This window comes from Nelumbo lutea, chromosome 1, assembly GCF_056320005.1.
Source record: "Nelumbo lutea isolate HS-2025 chromosome 1, American lotus-T2T, whole genome shotgun sequence".
In the NCBI taxonomy this organism is placed as follows: Eukaryota; Viridiplantae; Streptophyta; class Magnoliopsida; order Proteales; family Nelumbonaceae; genus Nelumbo; species Nelumbo lutea.
Window position 1 is genome coordinate 27490648 of NC_142684.1, and position 23377 is coordinate 27514024.

The 23377-nt window shown below is 38.6% G+C and overlaps 1 protein-coding gene across 4 annotated transcripts; it reads right to left on the reverse strand.

The window, feature by feature from the left end:
- Positions 1 to 4808: 4808 nt before the first annotated feature.
- On the reverse strand, positions 4809 to 20756 carry LOC148874068 (Ribosomal protein L13 family protein). Of its 4 annotated transcripts, none has more exons than XM_088949339.1 (6): positions 20155 to 20756; positions 19775 to 19875; positions 12990 to 13061; positions 12558 to 12724; positions 12348 to 12459; positions 4809 to 5196 (listed from the first exon to the last, which is right to left on the reverse strand). In XM_088949339.1, the coding sequence occupies exons 2-6, from the start codon at positions 19811 to 19813 to the stop codon at positions 4972 to 4974; spliced, it is 615 nt and encodes a 204-aa protein (XP_088805465.1). In that variant the 5' UTR covers positions 19814 to 19875; positions 20155 to 20756; the 3' UTR covers positions 4809 to 4971. The 4 variants fall into 4 exon arrangements, with proteins under 4 accessions (XP_088805465.1, XP_088805472.1, XP_088805482.1 ...); XM_088949346.1 differs by having other exon boundaries at positions 20431 to 20566; XM_088949356.1 differs by having other exon boundaries at positions 12995 to 13061; positions 20155 to 20566.
- Positions 20757 to 23377: the final 2621 nt, after the last annotated feature.

Sequence of the window (23377 nt, forward strand, 5' to 3'; positions counted from 1 at the left end):
GGCGCCTTGATGGTGATTTGTTCAAGAGATCACCAACTCTCCTTACTCTCTTCTTGACTGAATATTCAATCCTTTATTGAATAATAGCAACTCCTTAAATAGGATATTACAAGGGGTACGAGTCCTGCTCTTAGGGAGATTCCTTGCTTATTAGGAAGACCCCCTTCTACTCTATCTTGATAAGATAAGACTGATAAGATAAGATAAGTCTCTCTTAATTCTAATCTAATAAGATAAAGTAATCTAATCTACTAAACTAATAAGATAAGATGATCTAATCTAATCTGTCGAATTGATAAGAATATTGTTGCTACCGAATTGGATAGGATGAGAACACCGGATCACTGCTATTGTCGGCGGTGATATTAACTCCCGATAAATGTGTCCATAACAGGTGGACACAACTGAAAATAAGGAGAAAGATGGGGGGCGGCAGCTGGGATTTAACAAAGTTAGGGATGCCCTAGGGTTTCTAATGGATGGCTAAGATGGTTTTTGGGTGACCTTATGGTTGAAAATGGAAGGAGAGAGCACCCAATAATATGTAGGGCTGAGATTTGGGTGCCCAGAAATGGAGGGTGTAGACTAGAATATCCAGGGTTGAAGGGTTAAGATTAAAAGAATATGTGGTGCCCTAAATTGAATGGTTGAGATATAGGATGGAGGGAGTGGCTAAGTTTTAATGATGAGGAGCTGAATGGTGAGGATTAGCATAATAGGTGGTACCCTAGGATTTAAAATCTACAAAGGAGAGCCCTAAAATGGATGGTGGAGATTAAAAGGAGTGGATGATGGAGATTTCACATCTGGGGTGGCTAGGGTTAGCTAAGGAGGAAAATATTAGGTTAAAAAGGCTCCCTAGGGTTTGCTAATGAGAGAGGATGGGCACCAATTGGGTTTAGCAGATAGGAGGTGCCCTCCTATTCTTAATTCTTTACGAAAACACCCCCTCTCTCAGCTGGACTTTACACCAGCTTCCCAAAAATATGAAAAAAGAAATTTAAGGACTTTGTCACTGACCCCTACATGGGGTTCCTTGTAATTTATCCTTTTCTTTTTTGGTAATAAAAATTATGATGATTGATAGAAGAGCTCTAGGCGCTAGCTTATGTAATTCTGCAATTTTGCCACCTTTTACCAACTCTAACGATGCGAGACCAACTTATATCAACAATACCAAAGTTGTGTCGTCACGTACAAGAATAATCAAATTGTGAGAACTTACCAAGATACTCTGTGTGGGACATCCAATTAAACAAGGTACATAGACATAACAAACTCGCAGTGACACCAGAATCGCAGTGCTCAAGCACTTGGTCTAACTTAAGGATAATAAAAAAAAGTGAAATCTTGCAAACAAACACCTTGAATCTGCAAGCAGGATATATAGCAGAACTAAATAATGGTAAAGTAATAATAGAGATATTGAGAAAGAGATATCAAAGGAGGAAAAAAATACACATCAAATGCGGAAGCACAGAACACCTGCTTGACCTTTGGCGGAGTGGATATGATGACACTCAAGAATACAAATGATGAGAACACTCTTACTCTCTCATTCACTAAGCCTTTCCAGAAACTTTCAATCCATTGGTCAAAGCCTTTTCAGTATCATGTTTTTTCTACATCATAGATTTTTCCTATCATAACCCATGAAACAAAGATAAGTAACCAATGCCCATTGTGATGATGGTGGATTTAAATTTTATATTTTATTTCCATTATTAATAAAAATAAGTCTTATTTATCATTTAATGTGATACATAATATTAGAGATTTAAAATATGTATTTATGCATACATACATACATACATATATATAAGGCTAAGGGTGTACTCAAAGTTTAAGAAAAATTTAATTAAAGTTTATAAATTAATAAAAATAACATATATCATACTAAATTAAAATGATAGAAGGTACATATATCTATAAACTAGAAGTTTATAAGCAATAAGTTTTGGCATTTAAACATTAAATAAAATAATAACTAATCAACTAACAATTATAAACATTTTATATTTCATGTAAATAAAACAACTTAGTTGATTTGATCTATGTAAATAATAATAATAATAATAATAATAATAATAATAATAATAATAATAATAATAATAATAATAATATTAATATTAATATTAATAATAATAACAATAATAATAATAATATTATTATTATTATATATTATTATTATTATTATTATTATTATTATTATTATTATTATTATTATTATTAAAAAATCAATTAGGAGAAGAATTGAGAAAAACAACAAACTTCGGACATTGCATTTAGAATAATAAGAAAAACCTCATTAGATTTATTCAAAGGAAACTAAGAACTTGATTAGTCCTTTTTGTATTGAACTATCTTAAAACACTATGAAAAACTAACATAATTTGATTTGCCTTATTAGTTTTCCATTTTTACTTTTTTATTTGGTCCATAATTATTGAATTGCTTTTCCTATATGTTTTAAATTATATAAATACATTTTTTGCATTAAATCACTAATTAATCATTGATACTTGAGGCTAATGCTTTTTTACGCCTTAGGCTACACCTCACTCCTTGAGGCTTGAGGCTTACATCTCATTCTAACAAAGGCTTAAGCCTCACATCAAAGTTGTGAGGCTTAAGCCTTTTAAAACAATGTATATATATATATATATACACTAAAGTGGCACGGTCTGAACCATTCAACCCGGCCAATCAAACTGGTGACCTGCAATCGGGAGGCAAAAAACAGTTCAACCTCCAAGTCGGTTTTTAAAACACTATGCTCCAATATTCTAAATGGATCCGAAAACCTGTCTGCCTAGAAATCTGACAAAGACTTCTTGAGTGGTCTAACAACGGTAGTAGTGAAGCCTCTAAAAACGACAGGTCGTACCGCAACACGACACAATTATATGGGTCGTGCCGAGCTTGGGGTTTTAGGTCCATGGACCTACCCAAAGAACTAGACGCTGAAACCCCCCAACAACTAGTTTCAACTTTAGGGGGTCTTTACAGAAATACCCCCCCCCCAACAACTATAAATAGCTATATATGGGGTATTTATGTATTTTGGCTTTGGGGGAGATAAAATGCCAATAATGCCCCCCAACTATATATAGCTAATTTAAGGGATATTTAGGTAAAGTGATAAATGACTTTATAATGAAAATACCCCTCTCAACAACTAAAAAATGACTAGTTTTTAGGGTATTTAGGGTAATTGAATTATTTTCAATTCCTATAAATAACCCTATCCTCCACACCAGTCCATATTTCTCATCACACCAATTCAGCAATTCTCTTCTCAATTCTCGTACTCTCTCAGTCTCTCATCTCAATTCTCATACTGTCATGCACTTGGGTAGTTAGGCACTTAACAATTTAGCCATTTAAGAGGCTTTGAAAGGCTTCAACCATTGAAATCAAGTTGAGATTCTGAATTGATAATTCAACCATCTAGGTAAGTGCAATTAAATTAAGTTTTATTTTTTTAGAATTAAAAATAATGATTGGCTCCTCCTCTCGAAACCAATTCCCCAACGGTAAGTTCACTAGCCTGATTTGAAAAATATTTAAACTAGAGGAGGTTGAGGAAAAGGGAAAAGGAGTTGTTTGTTCTTCCATGAGAAACAATAAAAATATATCTAGTTTAAAGATATGTTGGATGATGAGGATAAATTACAAGACAAAGGACATAACACTACTACACGTGATGAAGCAAATGATTAACGTCAAGGAGATGGAGTAATTATTTCAATTTTATTTGTTTTTTTTTCAACAATGTAACATTTTATTTTCAATTTGTAATTTTTTATATTTTAAATGAAATAAAATTCCTATTTTTTCTAATTTATTGTCCATTTTGTATTTTGGTAAATTTTTTTCTCTTTTTTTGTTAGATTTTTTATTTTTTTTAATTTGTTCCCAAAGCAAGCAAAGTCCAAAGAAAAGTTAGCAAGGAAAAAAGTCTCTAAGCCTCAAGGCCCAACTCGTAACCCAACCTAACACAAACTAGGCCCACGACATGACCTACAACCCATCCAGCCCGTACGATCTCAAGCTGTGGGCCATGCCAGACAGACACCCCCAAAGTATCCAAAGGGAAGGAAGCGCAGCCCGACTAGACCCACAGGCCGTGCCGCCTGTTTTACATCTCTATTGGCAAAGGAAACTATTGGCGAAGATGACAACCTCATTTTCTCTATTGGCGGGAACAAAGTAAATAGGCCTATTTGATTTTGAGTAAGAAAACAAGGAAACCTTGTTGGTGTTACGTTGTTAGTTATCGGCGAGCAGTTTTCTGATTACTCGAATACTTCAACCTTGGAGTAATTCAATTATAAAATTTCATTTTTTTTTTAAATAAACACATTCATATTCATTATTTGTAATTGAGGCTCAGTTTGGAAGAAGTACAAATACAAATATGTAGAGTGCAAAACCCTGTATTTTGTACTATTTTGTATGCATTTGCACTGTACAAATATTTGTATTTGTACTCCTTCCAAACTGAGCCTGAATTACACAAATATTGGAGTAATTCACATACACAAATTCATTATCTGTACAATTTTAAAATGGCAATTTCAGTGGCTAATGTGTCATGTACATTTAGGTGTTCATACAGGAAATTTGTTGCAGAGGCTGTCAGCCATTGCGGCCAATTCAATATTGTGAAGCAGAGAGCATTTGCAAGAGCAAGGCACAAGAAAAGAAACTTTCATGCTCATGCCGAAAATATTTGTGAGCGTAATAAGGGTTCAAGACTTGGAAAGGCGTAGTTGGGGAAAAAATGGCAAAAGAAATCCAGGGTATTGGACCAACCAAACAAAGAAAACTGCGACTTTAAGTTATCGAGTCATCGAGAATCCAAGAGGGGTAGCTCAATAGGTCATGCAAGATCTTGCAAAGAAAAACTAAACTTGAAAAGAAAATTTTGAATCCCTAACATGCAATAAAAAGAAACTTTCATAATTTTCATACTCTCACTTCATATTCTACTTCCCCCTTCTTTCTGCTTTTTTTGGTCTCTGTAGCTCCCTGTTGCTGTTGTTCAGCCTTTTTCTGGGCTCGAATCATTGCTCGCCTTGCTCGTGGCCGCATCTCTCGTACCTTCCGAGGAGGCATCACGTAAGATTCAAGGGGACGATCACCAAAAGGGTGCTCACTGCTAGAAAATATCCTCAATTTTCGATCTCTATCCTGCATTCACACAAATCACTCAAGCTTAGGGTAACGAGTTACTGGCAACACTTTACGAGATAGACTTCCGAATAATAAGTGGTGAAGGCAAATTGGAATATGTTTAAAGCCACAATAACTCATCAATCTACACATAAAAGTCGGACCATAACTTAGGATGAACCATGTAATAAACGTTATACAAGCAGAAATCAGTCCTAACAAGCCAATGCTCTTCGCCCTTTTTAATTAATTACAAGCCATGCCCCAACATCTGAAAAAGGGCAAGCTATTCAGAAATCTGATCCCTGCGCCTGGAACCCCTGTTCTACAACAGCTCCACATACACCTTGTCTTGCAAGAGACAACTTTTCCAGATCATTGACTGATCAAGAAATCCATCTAAATAAGTTGTATTACATACATGCCAATGCCACTGCTTCAGGGTACAAGGACCTTCTACCTTAGCAGGTGTCTTATCCCTCACCACCTAGCCGTCACATTCCAGCCAGACGATTAGGCAAGTGTCGTATCTTGTAGAAGAGAAAAGAGCTCCACTATGAATTACCTTCTCTAGCCATCTGGCAGTCGCCCATTCCAGCCAGATGATTGGGCAAGTGTCATATCTTGTAGAAGAGAAAAGAGCTCAACTATGAGTTACCTTCTCAAATGACCTTAACTATAAGCTCAACCATGCGAAAATAGCTCATTAGGATAATAGCCATCACATCTCTAAAGACACTACACTCCCAGATAGGCAAGGGTTGCCAAAGGCACATCCACCAAAGTTCATCTTCACGATCCCATTGCTGGATGGAAGTACAATGTATTTGGTTCTTCCTTTTCAAGCCATCCAAGTGAGAAGCTACTCCCAGGCATATACAAAGCATCTAAGTTCTTTATCCAGCATGGGCAATAGAATTTAACCATTCTTCAACTTCACTAGGTCCTAAGTGGATAAAAATGAACTTCACAATACCTCCCCAACACAGTAATTTTAGTTTATTATTATCTAAGCCTTTCCCAACTCTATGGAGCGGCTACATGAAGCCTGTTCGGTCATTCCCTTCTGTTCAGTGCCATAACTCAGTAATTCTAATTCAGTGTCATAAAGTCATTTACAAATTACAATTCTAACATTGCAGTTTTTCCTTGTAAGTACGTACAATTCAGCAATAAGATACCAATAGTCTTCACATTTCTTTTTGACCCACTTAAGGGAGGCGGGTCCCAAAACCAAAGGACGTTTAGAAATTCAAAAGGGGTGTGGGGATCAGGCCCATCTGGGAAGCAAAGTGGGCCCTAAGGAAGGGACGCAGGCCAGGAATCCAGGGCCTTTGAAAATTCTTGAAAATCAGAGTTGTCTCTTTCTTAGCCCATCTCAGGGGAAAGGGAAGGAGGTTGCCAGAGAGAAATCTTATTCTTCGGGGTCGTCCAGCTCAAATATTTCATCTTGGGGAGGTGAAACTTCCAAGAGTTTTGCTTCAGAGATAGAGGTGGTTCCGGCAGAAGGGTTCACGGGAGATCCAGCAGTGTCTTTGGAGCCTAAGTCTCAGAAGGAGGTATATTCGCCAGGGATTACAGGGGAGAGAGATGAATGCCCAAAGACCCCCCTTCGGTGTCGTCAAAGATGTAGGTCCCTCAAAACATGATGGTGACTCTGGTCTCAGAAGAAGAGGTGGGTAGGCTGCTTAACTCTCAAAAAGAAGCAGAAAGGCAAACAATCGCCAATAATGGGGCTTCTATCGAGCCTTTGCCAGTTATTCTTCCAGAGCAACAGACTCGGAGGGAACAGTCTAGTATAAGTAATGGTCGACTAATCCATCCTAGGTGTGCTCAAGACAGTGAAGTGTCCTCTTGGGTTTTATCCATGGTTTCAAATGTCGCCAAATGTCATTAATGTCGCCCGACATATGTCGATATCGAGGTTCACCGACATGAAAGTGGATGGTAATATAAAAATTACATTATGTCGGTCGACCAAATCGGTCCAAATAACCAAAAAAAAATACAGTTTTTCCTATTATGTCAACAAGATGTCGACTAATGTACATTAAAAATATAATATATTAGTATATTATATTAATATAATGCAGTATATTAATATAGATTATTCCATTAATAATTTCTATTTAATATTTCAAATAAAATATTTATAAAAAGAATTAACAAAATATAAAAACGAAAGAATAAATTAATTACTTTATAATATAAAACATAAAATATTTTTCAAGTAATAAAATATTAACTAGTTAGTATTTTTAAAATATTTATTAAAATCGGAAAATGTTTATTAAATTTTATAATAAACTATATTCTACATTTAATATAAAAAATCAGAATAAGTTTAATAAATTTTATACTTAATCATAATTTATTATAAATTTAGTATTAAAAATCATAATAAATTCATTAAGTTTTATAAGAAATCAGAATTTATCATAATCTTAATACTACAAAAAGGAGAATCAGTTTATTAAATTTATAATAAAACATAATGTATTATAACTTTAATATTAAAAAAATCAGAACAAATGTATTTCTATTTACTAGTGTGAAATAAATATATTAGAATTTATAATAAATCAGAATTAAAAATAAGAAAAGAAAATATCAGATAACCTTGTAAAAACATCAAAATGCATAATAAATTAGTAAATCGTCATTTACTAATTTGTTATTGATCTTAGTTTCTTAGCTTTATATAATGGTTGGGAATAAGATAATAGTCTAGAAATATGTATTAATGTTTCTTTTATCATTTTACAAAATATCTTTGCATATTTCCACAATGTCTCTAATTTTTACAATATTTCCCCTCGACATTTCCGACATATGTCCTATATTTTGGTAAGCGACATTTCCGTCGACGTCGACATCGACATTTTAAACCTTGGTTTTATCCAAACTGCTTAGCTTTGGGGAATTCCTGGGAGTTTCAATAAAAGGAATGGAAGAAGAAACTAAGGCTCTATTGGTTGCTTTGGAAAATAGACATCTAATGAAGAAAGGCAAACAAAACGGGAAACAAACAAAAGAACTTCTTCTTCTGACTTGGGGGTTGAATGAGAGGACTGGAAACATGGGAAGGAAAAGTAGATCTGCTCACCGTCGACTATGTATAACATTAAGATTTTATCATGGAACATTAGAGGGTTAGGATTTGGGAGGAGACGGATGGTGGCAGGGGACTTTATCAAAGAAAAGAGGTTGGATATCTTGTTGTTACAGGAAACTAAAGTACAGAAAGTAGATTTCTCTATCATGAGGAGTATTTGGGGTTTCCAGCCTTGTGAGTTGTGACTGGCTTTACATTCCAGCAGTAAATACAGCAAGGGGTGTAGCTATGGTGTGGAATAGCTCCAAGTTCACTGTGGTAGATAATCATATTGGAGTCTTCTCTATCACAGTGAAACTTTATTCACAGCAGATGGACACGACTCTCTTGATCTCTACTGTGTATGGCCCAAGCCGCCCAACAGCTCCTGCGTTATAGCCCTTATTATGGGAGCAGCTCAGTGACGTGAGATGTAGGTGGCCTGGTCCTTGGGTCATTGGAGGCGAATTCAATGCAACTCTGAGTTATGAAGACAGACAAGGTGTTAAAAGGTTTGGCATCTCAACAAAGTTTTTTTTTTCAGATTTTATGCAAAAATGGGGGATACTGGACTTACCGCTGGCGGGTGCTCGGTTCACCTGGACCAATAACCAAGATTGCCCTTCTTTGGTGAGAATTGACCATTTCCTTACTTCTGTGGAATGGGAGGAGATGTTTCCTCAGTCATCACAAGAAGCCCTTCCGAAAGTAGTTTCCGATCACATCCCTTTATTGCTGGATACAGGGAGGATTATCAGAAAGCATGCGCCTTTCAGATTGGAACACAGGTGGCTGGAGCTGGAAGAGTTTCAGGCAAACTTTATTAAGAGGTGGTCAGAAGCAAGCTTCAAAGGGTCAGCTAGTTATGTGTTCAGGAAAAGTTACAGAAGGTAAAGGCATTAAAGAGTGGCGGCTAACTCGGTCCAGGGAGTCCAGGAAAATAAAAGAGGAATGTTGCCAAATTATTTCTGAAATAGATATAGAGAAAGAGGATTCCATTATTGATGAGGTAAAGAGAAAGAAGAGGTGGCAGGCTAAACAAGCAATGACAAGTTGGCATTCCAAGAGGAAATCCACTGGAGACAATGTTCCAGGGTACAATGGCTGAAGAAAGGTGATAGAAACACCACTTTTTTCCACAAGGTGGCAAATGAAAGGACTAACACAATAAAAAAAAATGCTTGTGAATGGTCACTTGGTGGATAAAAGTGATGAGATAGAGAAGGTAGTTGTGGATTTCTATAAGAACTTTACACTGAACCTATGCGGTGCAGGCCAAAATTAGATGGTCTGCAGTTTTCTCATCTATCAGTGGATCAGGTAGCAGAGCTGGACAAGCCTTTCTCAGAAGAGGAAATGTTAAAGGTGTTGAAGGAGATGGAGGTGGATAAGGCCCCAGGGCCAGATGGTTTTACCATGTTATTTTTTAAAAAATTAAGGTGTTAAAAGCGGATTTGATGAAAGTATTGCAGGAGTTTCACTCCTCTGCTGCTTTAGAAAGAAGCCTCAACTTTTATCATGCTTATCCCTAAGAAAAATGGAGATTCTGAGCTTAAATATTATAGGCCAATTAGCTTACTAGGGAGCGTGTATAAAATCCTTGCAAAGCTCTTGGCCTCAAGACTGAGATTGGTGCTGGGATCCCTTATCTCCTCTTCTCAGGGGACTTTTGTTCTTAACAAGCATATTCAGGATGGGATGTTGACAGCCAATGAACCAAGAGATTCTAGAAAAAGGAGTGGAAAGAAGGGACTTGTGTACAAAATTAATCTAGGGAGAGCTTATGACCATGCTAACTGGGCATTCCTAGATTATATGCTGAAAAGGATGCACCTTAGTCAAACCTGGAGGAATTGGATGAAGGTTTGTGTCTCCACACCTAGATACTCAATTCTACTTAACGGACCTGCAATAGGTAACTTTAAAAGTTGTAGAGGTCTTAGGCAAGGAGACCCCATGTCCCCCCTCCTACTCCTTATTGTCTTGGAAGGGCTGAGTAAGATGATTGGTAGAGCTGTGGAAGGTGGATGCCTAGAAGGTTTTCAAATAGCTAACAATGGGGTAGAAATTCCCCTACTTCAGGTTGCGGATGATACACTATTTTTCTGCAGTACTTAAGCTGATCAAGTAATATCTATGAGGTATATTCTTTGCTGGTTCGAAGTGGTGTCAGGGCTAAAGGTCAATTTGGCGAGAGTGAGATGATGGCTCTTGGGGATGTTGAAAGCTTGCAGTCCTTGGCAGATTTGTTGGGGTGCAGGGTAGGAGCTCTTCCTTCTTCCTATTTGGGGCTGCCTTTGGGGGCCAAATGCACTTCTAAAAGTATCTGGTCCTTAGTGATGGAAAAAATGACTGGTAAGCTAGCTTCATGGAAGGCAAGGTAATCGTCTAAAGGGGGTAAGCTAACTCTTCTAAGAAGTGTGTTGGCCAGTATCCCTGTTTATTGTATGTCTTTATTTCCAATCCCCTCAGAGATAGCTCAACATTGGAGACAATTATGAGAGACTTCCTTTGGGTGGGTTGGAAAGACTCTAAAAAGATCCACTTAGTCAATTGGGACCAGATTTGCAAACCTATCAAAGACAGTGATCTGGGAATCAGAAAACTGAAACCCTTCAATCTAGCTCTTCTTGGTAAATGGTTCGTTCTGGAGGTTCTTAAAGGAGCCCAACAAGCTTTGGAGGCAAGTTATAGCACAGAAATATGGCATTCACGCAAACGGGTGGGATGCAGCTGAATCTACCCTCTCGTACGGGTGTGGGGTGTGGAAGGGGATCTATAAGGCTTAGCCTCTTTTTATGAAAGGAATTTAAGTGTCAGGTTGAGAATGGTGCAAGGCTGTATTTTTGGCATGACAGCTGGTGCTCAGAGTATCCTTTGAAAGATTTGTACCCACATTTATTTCTCTTGGCAAATGATAAGGATGTCAACTTGTCAAGGTAGCTGAGTGTTGTAGACTTGTAGTGTGTCGGGTGACTCTTGTCTGAACTCCCTACTTCCGGAGGGACTTTAATGATTGGGAGGTCCCGCAGGTGGCAGAGCTGCTGGAAAAGCTGCAAGGTACAAGGTTAAACCCCGTTTCCCCAGATCAGCAATGTTGGCATTGGTCCAAACCTGAATTGTTCTCAGCGAAGCCCCTTTTCTCTAGTATGGAGCCGGTCAATCCAGACTATTTTCCCAGTTTTCTAGTTTGGGGTGGTTTGGCCCCCTTTAAAGTGAAGTTTTTTTACTTGGGTGACGATTGGAGATAAGTGCTTGACAAAGACTATGTTGATTCGAAAAGGGGTGGTGCTTCCAGACGCCTCATGTGTTCTATTTGGTAAGGGAGAAGAGACTTCCAGTCACCTGTTTCTTCACTGCGACTTCTCTTCAAGAATCTGGAGTCACCTAGTTAAGGCCATTCACCTTTCTTTTTTCTTTTCTTTTTTTTTTTTTTTGATAAATCCATTAACCTTTCTTTTTGCATGCCTAACTCTGTCAAATCTCTTCTTGAGAGTTGGAAAGCTGAAGGCCTATCCCTTGGCAGTCTTGTGGTCCATTTGGAGGGAGAGAAACAGGAGCATCTTTGATCAAAAGCAGATCCAAGTAGAAAAGGTGATTAACTCAGTTGTAAATGAGTTGAGAGAGTGGCTGAGCTCAAATATGCAGTTCAAAAGAGATGTTTCTAGTGCTGGTGTAGTGGTTAAATTTTTTGAGGTTTCATGAGGTGTCTCTCTTGCACAGTCTTTGTGCAGTGAACCCTTCCTGTATCTTTCATTGTGTTTTCCTTAATAAAATCTTGCTTTATCTCTTCAAAAAAAAATACTCTGGCTATATAGATATAAGTAGGAAGCCAAAAAATGTAAACCTGATCTATTTTCTTAACAAAGTAACTTGACAAAATTATTAAATTCCATATAATTCTGAAAATCAGATAAGATGATAGTATGGAACATTGACAAAAACAAGTCTTATCCTACACAACACTTGCAGGTAAGATCAAATGTTCACCAGTAGTTTATTTTAGAAGCAATAGTGGTTCTATAATTTCACTTAGTTTTGTTTTGAAAAAGAAATAGTTTCCATTATCACTTACATCACGCAATTTATTTCGTGGAAGCATCCGTAGGACAGCTTTCCGAATAACTTCAGTAGGATCCTTGGCCAATTGGTCCTTTAAACTCCTTTCCTTGAGGTGGCCAACATACCTACAAGTTAATAATAGATTAATGTTGAGTCAAAGAAACAGTTATACATAAAACACTTGATGTCCACAATGAGAATGACTATAACCATTGGTACTTGCCCAGTATGCCAGCGATAAAACTTATCAGTCAGTTTCCTCCCTGTGACACAGACATCTTTTGCATTGAGCACAATGCACATATCACCATCTTCACGGTAGGGTGTGTATGTGGGCTTATCCTTGCCTTGAAGAACAGTGGATATTTGGGAAGCCAACCTCCCGAGGACCTATGAGAAAATAGATTTATGATATTATTATCTACTTAGAAATCAAAGAAAGAATAGTATATATATATATATATTCCACCAAGCCAAATCAATTCAACAGATTACAAAATTTTAAACCCTATCTTACCAAAAAGTCCATCAGGTTACAAAATGTCCTAATTTTCTACTCATTTGACTTGCCAAAGCTAACATTTCCAGCCCAGTGTACATCACATGTTTCAATCCTTGTAAAAGCAAATAGAGAAAGGATGAAATAAAATACAACCTGACCTTTGGCATCAAATACTCGCCATCGCAGACCTTCCAAATTGATACGCCTCAGGCCAGCAAGTGCTTTCTGCATGACACATGCATTAAAAGAATAAAAGGGCATTCAGCATGTGGTTACCTAGAAGATGAAGCTAAGAAGCAAAGTGAAATGACAATAATACTCTTAAATAGTGATCTTCAATGGTTTGTGTATATTGCCAATATAAAAAGAATGCATATTAATTTAACTCATGCATATATAGAGACAAGATAACAAGAACAACCTAACATGGATCCCAGTGGCATGACACGAGAAAAGAGACAGGAACTGCCACTGGATAAGTCTCACCATAGAAATACTCTAGGTCATAAAAACCATGCACTACATTTTTTATCTTTTTGAGCAAAAGTAACTATGATTTTATTGAAGAAAAAGAGGTACATGAGAAGTTTTACATCAAGAAGAAAAACAAAGAATGCAAATTTTTTTTATCAGCAGAAAATAACTTATTTTATTAGAATTAATTAAAGCAATAGTTAATACAAGTTGATGACAGGGATGCCATCCCTAAATAATTTCCAATCCACAGTTACAGGAAAGACCAAAAAATGCTATAGGTTCCCAACAGCCCAAAGTATTTCAGGTTATAATTTTGCCAAAGCATCTGCCAACCCATCTGCAGTCCTTATCCAGCCAAAAGTAGAATTGAATCTCTTTGCTAGGGTGTCAATTTCTCTGAAGGCATGTCTGTATTTCCAAGGAGCCAAGCTGAAATTCTTGGACCAAGAGTGTGAATCTCCTTCAACTTCCAATTCCCTTGCTCCAATTTGTACTGCAAGCCTAATCCTTGTAAGAGAGCCATAATTTCGGCCTGGACTAAATCTCCAAAACCGATTGATCCTGAAAACAGGGCCACCACCACTGTGCTGTTTTTACTGTTATAGCTTCAATCAGTTCCTCCTTTGATTTGCTCTTTTCATTAAAGATTCTCTGATTTCTTTCTTTTTTTTTATCAATAACTTGAGACTTTCATTAGGATTAAAAATAATTAGACAAGCAAGGAGAGATAAGCTTTCTTAACTCTCCTGCACATAATGGAAATAAAATCAAAAATCAAGAAAGACAATAGATTACAAAAGAGCCCAAAACATAGAATCCCTAGTCACCCCTTGTTTGGCTAATCCATCTGCAAAGGAGTTAGCACTTCTTTTGACCCAATTCTCTGATTTCTTTCTTCCCACACAATCCAAATCAATGCTGTTTTTTCTGTCCTCCACACGACTCTTCCTCTCTTCTTCTGCTGCCTTGAGATACTTGAGTTGAATAAGCCTACCACATGTGTGGGTTCCCATCTGCAACCAAAAAGAGAAAAATGCATTTCCATAGACAAGACACAAAAGGGCAGGTGATAAGTAAATGAGGAAGGGTCTCACCAATTTCCTTGCAAAGGATACACACATGAGGAGAGAAGCACTTATTTGGCCTTCTTTTCTATAGCAAGTCACAGGTGTTGATCTCCCCAAGGAGCACTTTTTTTATCAGCCTCTTCCAGTTTTCCCAAGGAGCACTTCCCAACACAAAGCTTATACTTTAGGAGGGATAGGTCTGCACCTGATTTCTTTTACCGGGAAAATTTCCCCCAAAGGTTTTGACAAGACAAGAAGGTTAAAAAAGGAAGCACAGGAGAAAAGGCCATCAGAAACTGCGCTGCCAGAGAGTTTTGTTCCATGGGGATCCAACACAACTTCACATTCATTGAACCCAATATGCCTCTAGCTTCTGCCAGAAAATGCACCAATCTCCAAGGCCCTCCATCTTTTTCCCTTAGTCATCTTACAGTATTGACAGAATCACCCTCAATGGCTAGACATGAAATGCCTAATGGTTTTGCAAAACGAAGCCCCAATAGGGCCGCCTAAATTTCTGCTTTTGTTGAATCAACTGGTCCTAAGGGACCATTGAAAGCCCAACAAATATTCCCATCTCTATCCCCGACTACACCTCCAACCCTACTAAACCAGAAGACCCTTGGGCACTCCCATCAAAGCTTAGTGTCATCCCTTCCTTCCTTGAATGGCGGTAGGTATGAGCATCCTGAAGAGGAAAAGAGTAGAGGACTTCCACTAAATTTCTATGGAGATCATTCAAAGAGAACCCAGCAAACTCTTCTGTATTAACTGCCCAAAAATTACAAAGAAAGGTGATATAGGAAATCAGGTCTTCAACTATTCTAGCTTTATTCTCAAAGACCTTGCTGTTTCTTTCTACCCACACTCCCCACATAGTTGCTTGAGCTACCAGCCTCCAATACAATTTGCCTCTACTTCCTAACCGCCTACCTTGCCATTGCCACATAAACTCAACCTTCTGTCTAGGAAATACCCAACTGAGACCAACTATCCTGAGGAAGTAACACCAAATCCTCCTGGCTACAGAACAGTGCAGAAGAAGGTGCTCAACCGACTCATCACTTAGGCACAGAGGGCAGACATGCGGAGAGATACACCACCTACCTTGGTTATTCTTTCGCAACAGGTCACAGGTATTTATTTTCTTTAAGAATGACTCCCCCACACAGAAAAAAAAAAAAAAGAAACTTTAGGAGGAATTTGGGAGCACCACACTTTCTTATATGAGAAGCTAATGTTGAGCTCACTCAACACAAGAGCCTTGAAAAAGGAATTCAATGAAAAATTTTCCAAAAGGGTTAGGAGTCGAGATTCTTTGATCAGGGGTATTAGGAGATAGATAAACCTACCTAGGGGAATGTAACAGGTTTGCAATCTAAGCTTCTCTTAAGGGCCTTCTGAGATTTAGGAGGAATTTGGGAGCACCACACTTTCTTATATGAGAAGCTAATGTTGAGCTCACTCAACACAAGAGCCTTGAAAAAGGAATTCAATGAAAAACTTTCCAATGGGGTTAGGAGTCGAGATTCCTTGATCAGGGGTATTAGGAGATAGATAAACCTACCTAGGGGAATGTAACAGGTTTGCAATCTAAGCTTCTCTTAAGGGCCTTCTGAGATTTAGGCTCCAAGTAAATCTAAGGTTGAAGGGGTAAGGAAAGAGGAGATTGTGACTTCTTGGGATTGAGATAGGTTGAAGATTCGAGGAAAGATAAACTAATACAAGCATTCCCTACTTTTTTTATAAGTAAATTATTTTATTAGATCAAAAAGAGAAACTAATACAAGCATCCCTTGAGAGTTTCGACTTACGTCCTCTCAAAACAAAACAAAATCAAACTACAATTGTGCCGAATACAAAAGTTCCCTAACTGCCCCATGCCTAATAAGACAATCAGCCAAAGCATTTGCTGATCTCCCCACTAGGGGTGTCCATGGTTCGGTTAACCGAACCATGGGCATATTTTATAAACTGAATCGGTGGTACCGGTTTTTTCGTTTCTCCAAACCAAAACTGAACCGGTACCACTGGTTAACCGGTCCATCGGTTTCGGTTTTTGACTGGTTCGGTTCTTCGGTTTTTTGGTTTTTTATATTTATAATATATATTATATAAATATGTATAACATTATATTATAAATAATAAATGATATGTAATATATTATAAATATTTTAAAAACATATCATATATATAATATATTTATAAATAGATTATTATAAATATAACATAAGTATATATTTATATATATAATGAATATATATTTATATATAATATATAGAAAATATGCGACATATATTAAAAATATATATATAATATACATATAAATATATATACCGATCAGTTCGGCTAACCACCGATTTTTTTGTAGGTTAACCGAAAACCGAACGGGTCCTTCGGTTTTTCAAAAAATCCAAACCGAAACCGAACCGATCGGTTCAGTTAACCGCATTTTGCGGTTTGGTTTTCCCGCTTCGGTTCAGTTTTTCAATTTTCTATGGACACCCCTACTCCCCACTCATTGTGTTCTTACACACAAATTTCTTGTTAGCCACTTAAACTTCTTTACTTCATTCCTAAAGCACCACACTACAGACTCTAAGTTCTGCATTTAGCTCAGTACCACCTTAAAGCCCCCTTCAATTATTAGCTATTCCACACCTAGCTTGAGTTGCAAACTATACACATTGAAGAGTAGTTAATAACTCCACCCTACTGGAACCCCAACTCCTAAAGGACCCACATAAAAGAATACCACACTTCCAACCACATTCCTCAGGACCCCTTCCATCCCAAAGGGGCCTGGATTACCTACTACTTCCATTAACATTCAGCTTCAAAAAATCTTCAGGAGGATTGCCACTGCTCACCAATTCCTCCAAATATCAATAAACAATTGGTGGAATAAACCCAAGGATTTAAACCAATGGATAACTCTATTCAAGACACAATCCTTAAGCCCTTGTTGATTTCTTTCCTTGGAATATTCTGGCATTTCTTTCTTCCCAAATTGTCAAGATAGCACTTCTCTTGCCCACCTCCATAATTCTTCCTCTTCTTTGTTGCCAAGCAAAGGTAGAAGGATCAAATAATATGATTACTTCTACTAGAACATTCCACTTGCACCCAAGCATCAAGAAGAGCCAATCTCAAATCTCTGCAATAAAGGAAGAGGAGATTAGTAAATAGTAACAGTTCTCACCATGAAACCTACAAAGGATACACCAATAAGGTAAAACACAAAGGGAAGGTTTTCTCTTTTGTAGATTATCCAAGGTCTTTACTTTTCCATAGTACACTCCCCAATAGAAAGCCATAAACCTTAGGAGGAATAGGCTTGCACCAAATTAATTGGGAAAACCTACTACGAATGAGACTAGCAAATGGACTTGAAGAAAGAAGCACAAGAGAAATTTATCAAAAAAAAGAAGCACAAGAGAAATTTATCAAAAAAAAAAGAAGCACAAGAGAATGACCCTTTAGGCCATGGTATCCCAAACCTTTTGTTTGGTTCAAAGGGATCCAAACAGACTTTATCAAGAAGACACAACAAATCGGATAAACACTCAATCTCCCCATCCCTTAAACCTCTATGAAACCTAAAATTCCAATTTGGTGCCACAGGAGTTTCCAACGAAGAGAAAAATTTTGAAACAAACTCTTTTTTGTACCATGAGACAGAGAATAAATAGGGGAAAAGGTCCTTCAAGGGAACGTCTCCAATCCAAATATCCTCCAAAAAAGGACAAAATTGCCAGCAGACATCATACCTAATAAAGCTTTGAAACTAAGGAAGGATACTGTGAATTTGCTTCCAAGGTGCCAGATTTGCCCATCGTGATACACCAGCATCCCATCAATTATTTGACTGAGCAGGATATGTTTCCTACCACCTCATGCCACATCATCTCTCCAGAGGCCACCAACCACAACCACTCCCCTAACAAAGTTGTATTCTTTTGAATCATATTCCCTAAGCCCAAGCCACCTTCCTCTTTACGCTGATATACCACCTGGTCCACCTCCCACCTAATTATGTGGTTCTTTTCTTTTTGATGAATAATTATGTGGTCCTTTCTACTTTCCCTTGGTTCTAAAGATAGTCTCTCATTAACTTCTCCAGTTTCTTGGCTTCCCTAATTGGGATCCTAAAGGCAGACAAAATGTAAGCTAGTATATTAGGAAGTGTGGCTCTCATCACAGTGATTCTACCCCCCAATGAAATTCAATTTTGTTTCCCCAAGGTCAATCTCTTCTCAAATTTCTCTACAACTGGGCACCAAAAACCACTCTCCCTAGGGTTAACCCCTAAAGGAAGCCCCAAATAGATCAAGAGCCAAATTGAGATAGGGCAGTCTAAACACTCCGCAACAGCCTCCACCTCACTAACCTCCAAAATGACACCTGCTATACATTTCTTTTCAAGACTGATTCTCAAATTAGAGAGAAATACTTTCTAAGCTCTTAATCAACACCTTCAAATTTCTCACTTTCTCAAGATCACTCCCCTCACAGAGAATTAATATGTCATCTGCAACCATTCCCTACTTTCATCCATGGCAATACTTCACGCATTCACGTTGAGAGACCGATCACCCAGTAAGGGAGATGAGTGGTCTAGATATTGAGTTAAATTTATAATATAATGCCTGTTTGATAAACTTTGACAAATGTCAGTAAAAGAAAATTAATAATGAAAACAACTAATAGAACAATGAACAACTACCCATGCCAATAAAATAGGGTATTGATGCAATTACCTAGATTTTGAACCAACCCTATCAACTTATCTACATACACACTAACCACCACAAACTTGCCTAAGCCCCAAAGAGTAGTAGTGGGGGTTATAGCAAGTGTTTTAGGCGCTCATTGTTTTCATGCCATGACAGTCTTATCCTAACATTTTCTGCTTGGAAGCCCCTTACTAAAGTTAACAAAGAATGGAAAAAGAACAATTTAGAACAGATACAGAAAAAATAGTACTTAAGATGAGATAATGATAAGGATGTACTAAATTGCAGTGCCAAATAGGATGTGAGCTGGATACAAGAATAATTAAATTCACTATGCAGCACAACTTCAGATTTATTCTGCCACCATAACCCAAGCTTAAGCTTCCAATTCAACTTTATCTAGGTTTCCAGATCAAAACCCAAACCCATAATACAGAGAATTGGTTTATCGTAATACCAATAGAAGTCAAAAACTTCAGAACCAAATTTCTAAAAGTACTAGAAAAATGAAAAGAATCACTTCGCATGTCTTGACAAAGAATCACTATGTGAGAATGAGAAAGGAGGAAGGAGAAAGTGGATAGATAAAGCTCAAGCAGAGCAACAGCAATGGAAACAAAGAAAAAAGAAAATGAGAGTAAAGAAAGTGAAAACCCACCTTAATGTTCCCAGTGAAAGCACCAGGAGTGGCCGTCATTTCTCCTCCTAGCTTTCAATCAACGCTCACACAACTATCAACCAATGCAGTCTTTGGTGGACCTGTAACGTGATATAGATGGCAAGATCATCATGTTCCAATGCATTATGTATGGCCCTCTAAGGTGAGAGAATATCAACTAACCACAGTACCAACTATAGACTAAGACCATGGGATAAGATACTTTTAGGGTTTTAGCCTAACTGAGACAATGGCATTAGTATTCTTTTCTAACCACAGATAAGTGAATAGTTAAGTTTACGTATAATGCTTAGGAAGACTAATTGCTTTAATAAGAACGAATACTAATTGATTTTTAAAGTCAGAGAATGTCAACTAACCAGCGTGCCAACTATGGCTTCAAACCCTAGGATAAGATATGTTTTGGGTGTTGAACGGTCTCAAGGTAATGGAGATCAATGGGTGATGGATTAATTATAGCGATCCTTGGCGCTCTGCTGCTCTGTTCTGTCCAATTGAAAAGGTATGGCCGGTCGGTGAAGAAGATAGAGAAGTAAGGGGAAAGGGACTGGCGGCTGCTGTTGAAGCTTGGATAGAGAGAGAGAGAGAAAGAGAGAGAGAGAGAGAGAGAGAGAGAGAGAGAGAGAGGAGAGGACCTAAAACGATTTGATCGCTGCAACGTTCGAGGGGTCTGGTCCGCTCAGACCAGAGTGAGGAAGAAAAGAGAGACGGAGCTCAAGAAGAGGAGACGAAGAAAAAGAAGAGATGTTAAAAAAAAAAAAAAAAAAAAAATTGGAGTAGGGTTAAAAGATTATGGCCATTTTTGTAATTTTTGGATAATATAAGACATTTTAATCATTTCGTCGGGGCAAATGAAAGAATGGACCAAGATCTAAAAGAATGGACCAATGAAATTCTCAACTATAGAATCTTTTTGGTTCAAGAGTAGATGACGGTAGTTTTAGATGAAACTTGGTAGGGTGAGGTTTTAGACAAGCTGAGGGGGTTATAAGTAATGTATTTTTCGGTTAATGAAAGAATCCTAATTGGAACTTTTGCTTGATAAATGGTTAAGTTGTAGAGATTTGTGATGAAATTTGGTAGGTAAGGGTCTGTAGTTATATGAGTTCATTGGTATGATTTGGTGGGTACAAAGTTGGGTTTGGGTCAACGATGTAAAACCGAGGGGTTGAAGGTTTTTGCCAATGAGGAGGAATGAAACAGAGATCTAAAGGTCATAGTGGAGATCTCAGGTGAAATTGGGTAGATGGATATTCTAAGGAATTTGGTATAATGGATCTTAAATCAATTGGGTAGAATGGGATATAACCACTCAAAGTCTTTAAGGCAAGTTGTGTTGGCCAATTAGGTGCCTTGAAATGGAATTAGGGTTGGTTTAAGAGACAATTGGAGGAGTTTTCTCATGACATTTAGCAAGTTGATCAAGGCTGAGTTTTTGAGCTTAATGGCATAGTTCAATTGGTTTAGAAGTATGCTGATGGGAGCTTTTAAGCTCAGAAGATTTCTACTAATAAGAATTGCCGAAATTGAATCTTTAATTGGTGGGTGGAAAAACATTAGGCTCGGTTTGGAAGCAGTACAAATGCAAATATGTACAGCGTAAATACATACAAAGTAATACAAAATATAAGATTTTGCACTTTACATATTTGCATTTGTATTCCTTCCAAACTCAGCCTTAGAGTTTGGGTTGGAATTTGGTAATGGTGGGGTATTTTGGGAATTTGCATTGAATGGTTAGATTTGGTTATGTAGCAATGATCGAGACAATTGGCTCGTGTTGTTGCCAAATATGGAGCCACGGGGAGTTGAGCGTGACCCATAGGGTGTAGACTCTCCTAATGAAAGCACTGGCTCTACGAGGCCGAGGGCAGATGCCACGGGGAATGCCCCTGGGCTTCCTTAAGTGGTGGAGTCGAAGGAGGTTGACGAATCTACACCTAAGGAGTGAGGCGAGGCCGAGCACTAAAGAGTGACATTGACGCATTACCCCCGCTCTTACTTCAGTATTGAGCTTGGAAAAGAGCAAGTGAGGGCTCTATCGAAGATGTACCATATCCCAAGGGACTATAGGGTTAAAGTCCCTTGTGTTAGTGATCGGTTGTGGCAACCTCCCGAGGGGGACGTGTGTGTCCACGAGCACTACCTCTAATTCGGCCTCTATTTTCCTTTGCCTCCCCTTGTCCCAGAAATCTTCAATGGGTACAATATTTCCATCAGCTAGGTTGCTCCAAATACCATTAGGACCATAGAGGTTGTGTTGGTGATGGCTCGCCCCCGAGATGTGACTGTGATCCTGAGAGTCTTTCGAGCTCTGTTCTCATTGAGGAAGCATTCCGATGGGGAAGGTCTGTGGTACTTCCAAAGCCGATGGGATATATTAGTGGACAACTTGTTGCCCGTCCACAACTGGAAGAAGTTCTTCTTCATTAGTCATCCACAAGGTTGGTCCTTCCAGTCGAATTGGGGAACACCGGACTTGTTCCTCGAGAGGAGGAGTCAGCTGTGATGACTCGGATTCAGCTAACTGGGATGATTCATGCGGCACCCTTAGTGGAGGAGGAGGCCTTGGTGTTGACTGGCTTCAGTCCTGCCCCTTGGTATGGGCACTCCTGTTGTCGGCTAGTTGTGTCTCTTGTTCAAGTTTCACTTTCGTTTTTCTAACGTCGGCTACTCTTCTTGTTTGAAGAGATGAACAGTGGCTTAAAGAGAGGTTGTTGTAGGCTGCAATAACGAAATCAAGGAAGGGCCAACCGAGGGGATGTCGAGGAAGACAGACGTGAGGGGTCCACCTCGACCCAAAGGGAACACCGAGGCTGAGAAGAGGAAGGCGGCCACACCAAAATGATCGACTAAGGTCCCTTAGGAGCAGAGGGCCAAGAAGGTCGCAGTGAGAGACCCACAAGATGATCTCCCACTAACAGCACGTCGATTGTCCTGCCCCAACTAGAGCGTTAGGAAGGGGGACTACTTGAGCAACATAGGTGTTGGTCGCACGTTGATTACCAATATGATCCCTACTGGGGATAGGCAGTCATGGACCCAGGTGTCTCCCAACCGTTCGAGACCCCCTGCTCGACAAGCTGACCGAGGTATGAATGAACTTCTGCTTCTTCCATAACATTGTCTCCTACTTCGGAATTTTCTAATTGTTGTGAGATTTTTGTGTTTTTGCATACATCTTTTTGTGTTGTCGGCCTCTGCGACAAGATGGAAGTGATGATACAGTAGTTGTGCATGTCGCAAGAGAAGATCGAGCAGTTGAAGCACCAGTTGGTTGAGGAGCGGGCCATCTGAAAGGCCGCTACTAAGTAGGCACATGGGGAGCATGAGTGTCGGAAGAAGCTCGAGGCTGACATGGCTACCAAGAGGGAGTAGTTGAGGGTCGCCAAGGCCTCATTGGACGAGGTGGATCATATGCTCCAAGTGGCCTCCACTTGAGCCATGGAGTAGTACAAGGCCTCGGAGACGCACTAGGTAGACCTAGCTGAGTTCAGAGTCGCTTCCTACCTAGAGGCGATTGAGGACACCAAGGTTCAAGTGTTGACATTCTTCCCCGACTTCAACATTAGCCAACCGGGT